The following is a 12,914-nucleotide window of genomic DNA, read 5'->3' on the forward strand; positions in this document are numbered from 1 at the left end:
CTTGATTGATAGAGATATTGTTTAAATACCTCATTTATTCACCATAAAAAGATTAATTTCTAACAACTAAACTACCGGATAAAAAAATAAAAGAGAATAAAATAAAAAAACTAAGATTCTTAAGCGATAAGTATATATTTTTGCAGATGTTTAAATCCACATTATTGAACAGAGGAGTGTTATAGACACTCTCTTTCTAACGCTCTCTAATACTCACTATTCAATTGGATGAAATCCATGTGGATACAACACATTGAAAATAGATCCTTTATAAAGTGATGGCAATAAGAAAATATATATTAGAGAAAATGACAAAAAAAATGGTTTTAACATTTCTCTTATGGAAGATATTACTAGGATTTTACAAAAAGATACTCCATCAGTTACCGATTATAAACCTCCATCGAAAAAATTGTCTCTATATATAAACTCTATTAAATTTTACAAATATAACCTTAATTTACACTATCAATTTATCTTGGAAAATGCAAAAATTTATTTATACACAAATGATAGTAATAAGAGTAATATGTACAAAATACATTTATTATCCAAGACAAAAAATACTATTTATACAAAGGCAGAGAGTTTTCAGACTGTTACCTTTGTTTGCAAGAGAGGTCTTGTTCAGTTTCAACTTTCAACTACATTACTTCGTTACAAAAAAAGTTTCAAGTACATTACAGACAGACTTCAACTTTTTAAGAAACAGTCTCATACATACCCATGATGAAGCAACATTCACCTGAATATACCATCATGGAGATGGAGGTGAGAGAAGATTTCATGCTTTCACCTGCTGGTGACAGTGAACCAACACTCAGAACTGCTCATTTTCTCAAGCCTGTTGCAAACTCCACTGATGAACTATCTTTTGAGTTTGATCCATTTTCATCATCTTCTTCTGTTTTTGATCCAAAGAAGTGTCCTTTGAAAATTCATTTCAATGGATGGCGCCAACAACAAGAGAAATGGTTTAGTTGGGTTGATGAACTTAAACCAAAGTATGAATCTGTGTGGAAGAAAGCTAGAATCTTTGATGCTATTATGAGCACCAAGTGTCACATACTCAAAAATCTAAACTTGCTATATGGGGTTGTTGACAGTGGCGGAGCCAGACAAAAATGTTTGGGGTGGCTGCCATCCCGCCATCAAAATAAAAAAAATTGAAACGCAGCCATTATTTGACCGCAATCTGAGCTGCGACATCATGGCTTTTGATATTGTCGCGTTTGTAAGTAACTGTGATTCAGGCTGCATCAACAACATTTGATTCGCAGTATCAAAAATCGTAACATGTCCTAAATTTAAAACCTTGTGGTAAACTCTAATGCCAATTCACACCACCCTACTTACTTGCTAGCAGGAGCGGTGCTATTTCCATTATTTGCAGAACCAATAAGACTTGGTTTGCTTTCACTAATAATTTACCTCTGAAAAAACATTCATGCATCAGAAAACCCTCTTTTGTTACCCAAAACAGTAGGCTTTGATTCAATGCAAAGGAAAAAGAGAATTTTCATCAAACTGCTTTGAATAAACAACATTTGTTATTGTTCCTAAACCAAGAACATTGAAAAACACAACATAGTACTAAAAATAGGAGTGTGTGTGATTAAAAACAAGTGTGTGTGATTTTGTGGACATGAATTGTAGTACCTCAATAACAGGAGTAAACCATCTGAGACCAAAACGTGGAATAGAGGTTCCATGAATAGGAGTCAGATAACATGTTTCAGAGATGTTGAATTCAGTTGCTAATGATTGCAACCATTCATCATCTTTATCTTCTTCTAATAAACACACTGCTGCTGGATTCCCTTTGAATGCTGAATCTGTGAATGCATCAACCTGTGTATATACCTCATCACTCAGATTCACACAACAGCTATGTTTTTTTCACAGTAATAATTACAAACACAGTTAACTGTTAAAAAATAAGCAAACATACCAGGTAGTATTTGACATGTTTCTTTGCCATTTGATGGATGATAAGGGAACAAGTGTTGGTGATACAACTGGTCAAAGCTCCTATGGATAATTTATGACCCATTTCACATAACATTTCATACTGCAAACAAGACATGTAATCACTAATCAACCAGGTTTAACAACAACATATGGAAAACTCATGGCAATCAACTAAAGAACATGTAATCATTAAAGAAGAATCAGATTTGAAGGAAATTACATTCAATTTCACATCACCTTACAATTTACAACAATTAGGGTTTATGGAGATATCTCTCTAAACTGAAGAATCAACACAGAAAACAGAGGAGGATGCGACGGTGATGGATGGAGAAGGATATAAGAGTGGTCGCAGCGGTGGTGGTGTGGTGAATGGAGAGCGGTGCGGTGGTCTGGGAGAAGAAGAAGAAAATCGCGTTTCTGATGAAAGAGAAGGGGAAATAGGAAATAAGGTAGAATTGGGAATACTCATATTACTGAAGGGTATAATAGTAATTTCCTGTAAATAATGGGGTGGCGGTGGCTCCCCCTTGCCACCCCCCAGTTCCGCCACTGGTTGTTGAGAAATGGTGTTGTGAAACAAATACCTTTGTTTTTCCATTTGGCGAGGCAACTATCACTTTGGAGGATGTCATAGTTTTGGGGGGTTATCCTATCATTGGTGATCCTGTTTTCATCAAAGTAAAAGACCAAGAAATGAAAGAGATTGAAGAAAAGCTCATCCTTGCAAGACAACAACTTTATAAGAGTAAACAAGGTAAGGCTAGAACATCAATATGGATGGATCTTTTTATTGACAAAGGTAGTGAAATTGAACATGAAGCATTTCTTGCTACTTGGTTGTCAATTTTTGTTTTTCCTCATAAAGATTTGGTCAAAAGTTCTTTGTTTCCTATTGCTATTCATCTTGCTAGAGGGATTCCTATTGCTTTGGCACCTGCTGTTTTGGCTAGCATTTATAAGGATTTAAGTTTGTTTAAGAAAACAATCACTGATTTGTCAAAATATCATGCTGGTGGTGATATATTTCCTTTAGAAGTTACTCTTCAATCACCCTTTTATTTGGTTCAAATTTGGGTGTGGGAGAGGTTCAAAAATTTACAGCCACAACCCATGTTGTTGAACCATAGGGACCCTTTTTTGTTTAGGTGGCATAAGGTTAAGCCCTTGATAGTTGACAATGTTAGGATGGCATTAGACTCGGCTATGGATGACTTTCTTTGGCGTCCATATGTTCGATATTCTGATAAGTATGAAATGTTTTATCCAAATGATGAAATTTTGGTACCATTTAAGAAGGATTTGGATACACAAGTTCTCTCATTTGTTGTATGCCTTAGAGTTTCCGAGCTTGTTGGATTTGAGTCTATAGAACAATATCTTCCACATAGAGTTTCTATGCAATTTGGAATCGATCAAGATGTTCCGGGTTATGTAGCTAGGTTCAATGAGACTAAATACATTGCTTGGAAAAACTACTGCAGGCCAATATCTGATAAAAAATTGTATTTTCCACCAAGATTATTTGAGGCAGATGTTACCACACGTTATGCAAGGTGGTGGAAGCAACTGGTATTGCATCACGGCGATTTTGAAAAGAAAATTGTAGGCCGAAAGAGAAGTTCAAGGAAACATAGACCCTGTGTAGAAAATTTTAACAGAAGTGGTATTGATGTTTGTGATGATGGCTTAAAAGCAAAAACAAGGAAGGTTGATGAATTTTATGTTGATGTTCCTTATGAAAATTCTGTGCTTGATTGTTTCAGAGCTGATCAAAATATCGATGCCGATGGTTCTTCAAGTCTTCCTCCAAAACATAACACTCTTGTTCCTTCCATATCTATTGAGGGTTGTCAGCATGTGTTGGAAGAGTACAATTATGATGGCATAATCCATATATGTATGAATTTAGAGAAAGAATTGAAAGATGCAGATGGGAGGAAAGAAGCAGGGATGTCTAGTGACATAGTTTCTTTACCTGAGACTCAAGGTGAAAGCTGTAGCTATGTTACCAGAAATGAAGTCTCTTTGTCTAGTTCTGAACTTGGTGCTTTTATATCATCAAAAGTGGATGGTGAAATAGTTGGATGTGGTGATGAAGATGAAAGCAAGAGTCTATTTTATGATAGAAATGCTGTCAATGACATCAATGGCGAAAATGTTGAGCCTTTTACACTAGAGATGGTACTTGATCTTGAAAACAGGATCGAGAAGCTTGAAAGAGTGGTTTCTAAGCTCAAAGAAGCAAGATTTGGCCAAAAGATTGAAAATGTTTGATCTAACAATGTTTTTTTTGCTGGTATAGAACCAACTTCATATTCCTAATTATGTGTAATAGTTTACAATTACTTGATTGCTATTAGTTCCCTTTTTCTTGTGCAGCCTATGCTCGTTGCTTTCAATTGTAGTAATTAGTAGTAGTTAATCAATATGAAGGTACTAAACTTAGGGTTATATTATAGATCATGCAAATATAAAAGTGAATGAAGCAAATTATGGATTTGTAGTGATGAAGAACATGTACATCATGAATTATTTCACTTCCTGTTAGTGGACTAGTATAATTTAAGCACTGTTTAATGAAATCAAAGACTAGTTATTCTCTGAAGGTGATGCAAATTTATGGTGAGTGCAGTAGTTTTTAATGTAATCTTTTGAACATGTGCAGATTCAAAAAGTTTTTCATTATTAATTTAAACTTTTCTGTTGCAGCAATCCTTGATATTTGATACTTAGTAGCAGTCTATGAATCCTCTAATATTTAAATTGATATGCATTGTTTCACCAATGATTAGATGACATTGTTGCTAACAATTTTAGTCTGCAATACTTGTCTGATTATGAAAATTATATGTAGTGACAATGTTGGCTATAATCATTCAGCAGTATAATTCATTACCAAGTGGCCATTATATCTAGTGACAATGTTGAAATTACAGGATAGGAACGAATTAAACAAATAGCAAATAGATACCTCTATAGATTATGCAATAGTCTCATAAATCCTGCTTTAGCTTTGGATGTGTATTTCAACGGTTAACCCGATTGATGTCTTCGGGCACACTCATCAATTCGGGGGTTCATATGTTTCTAGGAAAGAAATCCATTTTGGTCTTCAAGTTATTGGTTGGCTATTATTTGGATGGTGTGAAAGGAACATAATGTAAGCATTTTTTTTTTTGTAATAAAGAGTTACCTTTGGACCAGGTGCCGGAACGCATTAAACTTCATTTTTGATGGTGGTTGAAATTACATAACCTTCATTATTTTTGTGACTTTCATGTGTGATGGTCCAACCCATTGGTTTGTCTTGGTATTCTACTTTAGTGTTGCTTCATCTCTTTTGGCTACATATCTAGCACTACTTGCTTTGTACACTCTTTTAGTTCCCTTTAAGGCCAATGAAATGAGATACCAGGTTTTAGTGTTTTTATTCTTCTCATTCAATAGTTTATTTATTAATCTACAAAATTTATAATTTTTTCATTCAGTATCCAATCAGTAGAGTGCACAACAATTTTAAGAACGGATATGCTTAGTTTTTTTTGAGAAAAAGATGCTTATAGCATTTCATTAATAATGATAGTTTCAATACAACGAGGGATAACATAATATACAACGGGACTAGCTATGGAAGTGGTTTCCCTTGCAAGATCATGAGCCGCCTAGTGAACTCAACCCTAGAGTTTGTAAAAGAGGTGGTAAAGATATCCCGACATGCATATATGATATTACCAAATTCTGTTACGTCGGTTCTGCGAGAGTGGAAGGCATCAGTTGTGATCTTCGAATCTAACTCGAAATCAATATTGTCAAACTTCATATCATGCATCCATTGGAGAGCATGAAACAGACCTAAAGATTCGCCTACCGCTACAGGATAGATAGAATTGAAATACAGCAGCCTTGCCAGGACGAAAGTACCTGAATCATCCCGCAAGCAAATACCTATACCTGTTCGTTGGAATTGTTTGGAGAAAGCTGCGTCGATATTGCACTTAAAACGTCCTTGAGCAGGTAGCTGCCACTGCTGCACAGTAGAGGCCGAAGGCAGAAACTGCTGTTGCTGGAGTTGATGTTGTACCGAGACTAGATTGCAGCTGCACTGCACCGGCCTGCATAGGTGTTTCCGTTGACAGAAAATTTGCTGCTTGCCAATCATTAATAAGAACTCGGGCCCTGTCAACAATGTGAGCACTCAGCTCATCAACATCTTCCCAAACTTTAAGGTTACCGTGTTTCCACAAGCTCCAATACAAGGCGGTGAATCTTTGTTTAAAGTCAATAGGACAGTGTTCAAGAAGATATAAATTGCAGCAGTAGCTGTATCATTGTGAATAGCAGCATGTTGAACATCAAACCATAAACCAGCCGCATTCCAAACTTGAATGCCAAACGGACACTCGAAAAAAAATATGATTAAGGTCCTCATGCTCGGAAGTACAACTGACGCACCGTGTAGGACACGAGACACCCTTATCTTGCAGACGAATCCTTGTTGTCAAACAGCCACGACACATACGCCAAATCAAATGTTTAACTTTCGGTGGAACCTTTAACCGCCAAATGTCCCGCCAATTACCCGATTGACGAAGATGAGAGACATCAACTAATTCTTCCACACAAAGTCTATACGCACTACGTACCGAATAATGGCCATTCTTTTTCGCTTTCCATATCAGCCTATCGTTCTGCACTTGTTCAATTAACGGCGTGTTCAGGATACGGGAAGTAACATCATCACTGAAAACTTGCCGAAGAAGCAGCACATTCCAACTTTTACAGTGATCAAGCAGTAATCTTTTCACAAAATAATTATGAAACATCTGAGCACCTTCAAAGTTACCATCAATGCACTCGCCATTAGAAAGCCAAGGAGCATCAAGAATAGGAATAGAATCACCAGACCCTATTTTCCACTGCGCTCCCTCTCGCACTATGAAACGGGCGCGAAGAATACTACGCCATACAAAACTCTGATTATGGCCAATAGTAGCGGTAAGATAGGATTTAGATGGAAAGTACCTTGCCTTAAAGATACGAGAAACCAGAGAGTTTGGCTCTGTCAAAAACTTCCATCCCTGCTTGCCCAACATAGCTAAATTGAAAGCCGATAAGTCTTTAAATCCCATACCACCATGAACTTTATACATAGAAGGCTTTTCCCAACTCAGCCAGTTAATTCCACGACGAGAGGTGCAACCATGACCCCACCAAAACGAGTTAATCATTCGTTCAATAGTCTTAATCAAAGTGCTAGGTAGTTGGAAAATGCTCATGACATAGGAAGGAATATAGCTTGAAGAACCGACTTGATCGTGACCTCATGCCCCGCCTTAGATAGACACTTGCTGCGCCAAGAATTAATTTTTTGCCACACACGATCTTTGATGTAGGCAAAAGTGGAGCTCCTATCTCTTCCTATCATAGACGGTAATCCCAGGTATTTACCCGTTCCCATGACCGCTCGTACCTGGAGAATAGAAGTAACATGATGTTTCACCTCATCTGACACATTTCTACTATAGAATATCTTTGACTTCGGTAAGCTAATCGCTTGACCGGAGGCCGCCTCATAAATGTTAAGGATATTCTTCATAACATGAGCCTGACTTTCATCTGCTTTGAACAAAAGGAAGCAATCGTGAGCAAATAAAAGGTAGGAGACCGAGGGTGCTCCACGACAAATACTAGTACCAGATATAACATGACGCTCTTTTGCATCCCTAACGAGAGAAGAGAGACCTTCTGCACAAATGATAAAAAGATAAGGAGAGAGGACCTCCTTGTCGTAACCCACGACCCGGTATGACCGGTCCAACATCCTCTGCATTAACAAGAACATTGTAGTCAACATATTATATGCACACGACCATCCATTGAATCCACTTCTGACTAAAGCCCATTTTAATCATTTTCTCCTTAAGATAGTCCCAATCCATTCTATCATAAGCTTTGCTGATGTCAAGCTTCAAAGCAACATACTTATCTTGACCTCGGGTTTTTGTGTTCATAAAATGAATTACTTCAATTGCTACCATTGCATTATCGAGGATTGATCTATCAGGGGGGAAAAAGCTGACTGATTATCAGAAATACATTTATGAAGAGCTACTTTGAGTCGATTCGCAAGAACTTTAGCAATTAGTTTGTACAAAACGTTACAAAGGGCCATATGCATAGTTAAATATAATGACTAGAAATTAGCGGACAACATTGAAAAAAGAAACAACGATTATATTTTAAAATATTATATAATAAAATGACAATTTTTTTTATGAAAAGTTCAATTTTGTCTTCACAATTTTCTTACTGTTCAATTTAGTCCCTTAAAAAAAATAATACCTAAATTATTTCATAATATTTTTCCATGATAAATTAGTCATTGTTTCATTATAATAGATGAACTAATTTGTTTCCAATTTAAAAATGCAAGAGACTAGTTTAATATAAGGAGGGCGAGTGAGAAGAAAAAGGATGTGAAATTAAGTTTTTTTATTTTTTTATCACTAAATAGGGTTCATGAGAAAATTGTTACACACAAATTGGATCTTCACATTGTTTTTAATAAAAATGACAATTATATGACAATTATTTAGAAGAGGGAGTAGATAAACAATAGCTAGAAAAAAAAAATGAGAAATAGAAAATTAAAATATACCAAATATTTGACCAAGATTTGAACTAATATATTATATCTGCATTGATTAGTGAATAGTTGAACTAGTTGAATATGGTTAGATTTCTAGTCTCTAGGTTTTTTACACGGTGCAACTCAGGAGAAAAAGAAAGGTACTGTGCCTACATTGAAATCGAAATCAGAGGTGTCATAAAGTGAGAGAGATCATTGGGTCCCAGCTAAACAAATGCTGAGATATTGGGTCAGATTGCAAAATCTTCATATATATAAAATTCTTTCTTGGCACAAACATAAGAAAAATGTGTTTAGACACACATAATTGAACAAAATACATTACTCAAAAAAAAAAAAAAATTGAACAAAATACATAATTGAACAAAATTAAAGAAAAATAATAATTGAATGATATGATTAATTTTTTTTTTTCGTTTATTTTTCTTTACTTATGTAATTGTGTCCAAACCTTTTTTATTTGTAGTTGTATTCTTGAGGGTGTGCACCCTAAGTTGAATGTGAGTCTCCCTATGTTTGAGCTCCTTGTTTTACAAAGAGAGATTTAATCAATAATAATAATAATATATTTTGCCTTCTTCAAAAAATAGAAAGTAATATCTATATATTTTTGTGTGTTAACCTTTGGTTTACGGATGAAGATGTTCTAATAATCTAAAGTTTGGTGGAAAAAATAAGTAAAGTTTGACTAATAATTGTTAACTTTAGAATCAAACTTTGTAATATACATGTATTTATGCTTATCTTTAAATCTTAAATTACATTAGATTATTCACAATGTAAGGTCCTAGTTATAAGACTTAATATCTATTAGGTACCACCATATTAGAAAATAAATTTGAATACTTAATGAGTTTGGAAATATGAAATAAGCATCTCATATATCTGCTGGATATTACTCAAAAATTACGTTTCTCTATTGATGCTTTTATTGAAATATTATGGATATTTTAGAAAAAGATACTTAATTAGTTACTTATTGTAAAAAGTTAGAGACCTAAGCTTTTACACTGTTCCCCATTTTTACCTTCCGTCTAGTCAAATTGCCTAAAACATGCTACTGTTTTAATGCCAACTTTGCCTTTGCTTTGCAGAGTAACCATTTTTCCAAAACAAATTAATAATAATTCACCCTTGTGAGTTCAGTTTCAACTTTCAACTCCTTCAGAGTTTTCACATTACAGATTTGAACTTTTTAAGGAATGAAGAAGCATTGAATGATACAATGATGGAGGTGAGGGAAGATTTCATGCTTTCACCTGCTGGTGACAGTGATCCAACACTCAGAACTGCTCATTTTCTTAAACCCATCTCAAACTTCATTGATGAACCATCTTTTGATTTTAACACATTTTCATCATCTTCTTCTGTTTTTTATCAAAAGGAGTGTCCTTTGAAAATACGTTTCAATGGATGGCATCAACACCAAGAGAAATGGATTAGTTGGGTTGATGAACTTAAACCCAAGTATGAATCTGTGTGGAAGAAAGCCAAGGTCTTTGATGCAATAATGAGTACTAAATGCTACATTCATAAAAATCATAACTTGTTATGTGGGGTTGTTGACAAATGGTGTTCTAAGACCAATACATTTGTGTTTCCATTTGGTGAGGCAACAATTACTTTGGAGGATATCATGGTTTTAGGGCGTTATCCTGTTCTTGGTGAACCTGTTTTCACTTCACTTCAAGACCAAGAAATGAAAGAGATTGAAGAAAAGCTCATCACTGCAAGACATCAACTTACTAATCGGAAACATGGAGGTATGGCTAGAACATCATTATGGATGGATATTTTCATTGATAAAGGTAGTGAAATTGAACATGAAGCATTCCTTGCTACCTGGTTGTCATTTTTTGTTTTTCCTCATAAAAACTATTTGGTGAAAAGTTCTTTGTTTCCTATTGCTGTTCATCTCGCTAGAGGGAATCCCATTGCTTTAGGACCAGCTGTTTTAGCTAGCATATATAGGGATTTAAGTTTGTTTAAGAAAACAATTGTTGATTTTTCAAAACACTCTGCTGGTGGTGATAGACTTCCTTTAGAAGTTACTCTTCAATCACCCTTTTACTTGGTTCAAATTTGGGTGTGGGAGAGGTTCAAAAATTTGCAACCACAACCCATGTTGTTGAACAATGGGGAACCATTTTTGTTTAGGTGGCATAAGGTTAAGGCTTTGATAATTGACAATGTTAGGATGGCATTAGACTCCACTAAGGATGACTTTCTTTGGCGTCCATATGTTCGATATTCTGATAAGTGTGAGCTGTTTTATCCGAATGATGGAATTTTGGTACCATTTAAGATGGATTTGGATGCAAAAATTCTCTCATTTGTTATATGTTTGAGAGTTTCTGAGCTTGTTGGGTTTGAGTCTATAGAGCAATATCTTCCACATAGAGTTGCTATGCAATTTGGAATTGATCAAGATGTTCCAGGTTATGTGGCTAGGTTCAATGAGACTAAATGCATTGCTTGGAAAAACTACTGCAGGCCAATATCTGATAAAAACTTGTATTTTCCACCAAGATTATTTGAGGCAGATGTTACTATACGTTATGCAAGTTGGTGGAAGCAACTGGTATTGCCTCACAGCGATTTTGAAAAGAAAATTGTGGGTCGAAAGAGAAGTTCAAGGAAGCATAGACTTCGTGTAGGAAATTTTAATGCAAGTGGCATTGAAGCTGATGCTCTACCTGGATTTTCTCCCAATCTTGTTGATACTCTTATTTTTGGAAAAGTTTGCGCTGATGGCTCAAAAGCAAAAACTAGGAAGGTTGGTGAATTTGATTTTGATGTTCCTTATGAAAATTCTGTTCATGGTTGTTTGATAGCTGATCAAAATATTGATGCTGATGGTTCTTCGAGTCTTCCTCCAAAACATAACACTCTTGTTCCATCCATATCTCTTGAGGATTGTCAGCCTGCGTTGGAAGAGTACAATTATGATGGCATAACCCATATATGTAAGAATTTAGAGAAAGAATTGAAAGATGCAGATGGGAGAAAAGAATCTAGGATGTCTATTAGAAACGAAGTCTCTTTGTCTAATTCTGAATTTGGTGATTTTATATCATCAAATGTGGATGGGGAAATAGCCGGATGTGGGGATGAAGATGAAAGCAAGAGTCCACTTTATAATAGAATTGATGTCAATTACATCAATGGGGAAAGTGCTGAGCCTTTTACACTAGACATGGTATATGATCTTGAAAACAGAATTGAGAAGCTTGAAAGAGTGTTTTCTAAGCTTAAAGAAGAAAGATTTGGCCAAAAGGTTGAAAATGTTTGATCCAACAATGCTTTTTTTGCTGGCATAGAGCAAACTTCATTTTCCTAGTTATGTGTAATAATTTACAATTATTTGAATGCTAATAGTAGTAGCTTTCAATTGTAGTAGTTAGTAGTAGTTGATTTACATGAAGGTACTAAACTTAGAGTTATAGATCATGTAAACATCATAGTAGTAGCTTTTTTTGCTGGCATAGAGCAAACTTCATTTTCCTAGTTATGTGTAATAATTTACAATTATTTGAATGCTAATAGTAGTAGCTTTCAATTGTAGTAGTTAGTAGTAGTTGATTTACATGAAGGTACTAAACTTAGAGTTATAGATCATGTAAACATCAAAGTGAATGAAGCAAATCATGGATTTGTACTGATAAAGAACATGTCCATCATAGAGTATTTCACTTTTCCTGTTAGTGGAATAGCATAATTTGAGGACTGTTTTATGAACTCAGAAACTATTTCTTCTTTGAAGTTGATGCAAAATGATGATGAATGAAGCTGCAGTAGTTTTTATTGAATTTTTTTGACCATGTGGAGATTCTGTTGCAGCAATCCTTGATACTTGATACTTAGTAGGTATCAAGTCCTGTTAGTAGTAGTCTACCAGTCCTTCAATATTGTTTGTAGGTATCAAGTCCTGCTAGTAGTAGTCTAATTATGTTTTAGTCTATAACTTCGTGATTTATGAGTCATGCCCGACTCAAATTAGGAACCTCTTGTTAGCTGATAGTATGGAGGTTACTACCCCTCGTTTGATTCATGTGTAATTTTTCTTTTCCAGGCTTCGGCCCTCATTCTTATATAAAAAGTAGTTTATTTATGTTTTATTTTCATATATTTGGTGAAGCAGAGACATATGGAAGTCAGTGAAGTTGTTGATTTTGTTGTGTGAAGAGGATCACTTGTTCTCACAATACTAGTAATCCTAAAAATATGGAAGTTTTAAGAAAGATAGCACATGAACTTCTATGAAATGAGACATTAGAATTGATAGGGGAGA

The 12,914-nt window shown here is 35.1% G+C and overlaps 3 protein-coding genes across 7 annotated transcripts; 2 read left to right on the top strand and 1 right to left on the bottom strand.

Moving 5' to 3' along the window:
- Nucleotides 1–61: 61 nt before the first annotated feature.
- On the top strand, nt 62–4,352 carry LOC146938045 (uncharacterized). Its single transcript, XM_085752093.1, has 2 exons — nt 62–1,105; nt 2,516–4,352. Exons 1-2 carry the CDS (start codon nt 727–729, stop codon nt 4,246–4,248), a joined length of 2,112 nt encoding a protein of 703 aa, XP_085608219.1. The 5' UTR covers nt 62–726; the 3' UTR covers nt 4,249–4,352.
- Nucleotides 953–2,549, bottom strand: LOC146938046 (uncharacterized). Of its 5 annotated transcripts, none has more exons than XM_085752091.1 (4): nt 2,214–2,549; nt 1,952–2,071; nt 1,660–1,851; nt 953–1,254 (listed from the first exon to the last, which is right to left on the bottom strand). In XM_085752091.1, the coding sequence occupies exons 2-4, from the start codon at nt 2,063–2,065 to the stop codon at nt 1,087–1,089; spliced, it is 474 nt and encodes a 157-aa protein (XP_085608217.1). In that variant the 5' UTR covers nt 2,066–2,071; nt 2,214–2,549; the 3' UTR covers nt 953–1,086. The 5 variants fall into 5 exon arrangements, 4 of the variants coding, with proteins under 4 accessions (XP_085608217.1, XP_085608216.1, XP_085608215.1 ...); XM_085752090.1 differs by having other exon boundaries at nt 2,209–2,549; XR_015031109.1 differs by adding an exon at nt 1,357–1,433 and having other exon boundaries at nt 1,127–1,254; nt 1,952–2,549.
- Nucleotides 4,353–9,730: 5,378 nt separating the features above from the next.
- LOC146938047 (uncharacterized) lies at nt 9,731–12,749 on the top strand. Its single transcript, XM_085752094.1, has one exon. It carries the CDS (start codon nt 9,849–9,851, stop codon nt 11,913–11,915), a length of 2,067 nt encoding a protein of 688 aa, XP_085608220.1. The 5' UTR covers nt 9,731–9,848; the 3' UTR covers nt 11,916–12,749.
- The last annotated feature ends 165 nt before the right edge of the window (nt 12,750–12,914 follow it).

The sequence above is a fragment of the Medicago sativa genome, chromosome 3, assembly GCF_051527215.1.
Source record: "Medicago sativa cultivar Bolivia chromosome 3, Bolivia_mono, whole genome shotgun sequence".
NCBI classification, from domain to species: Eukaryota; Viridiplantae; Streptophyta; class Magnoliopsida; order Fabales; family Fabaceae; genus Medicago; species Medicago sativa.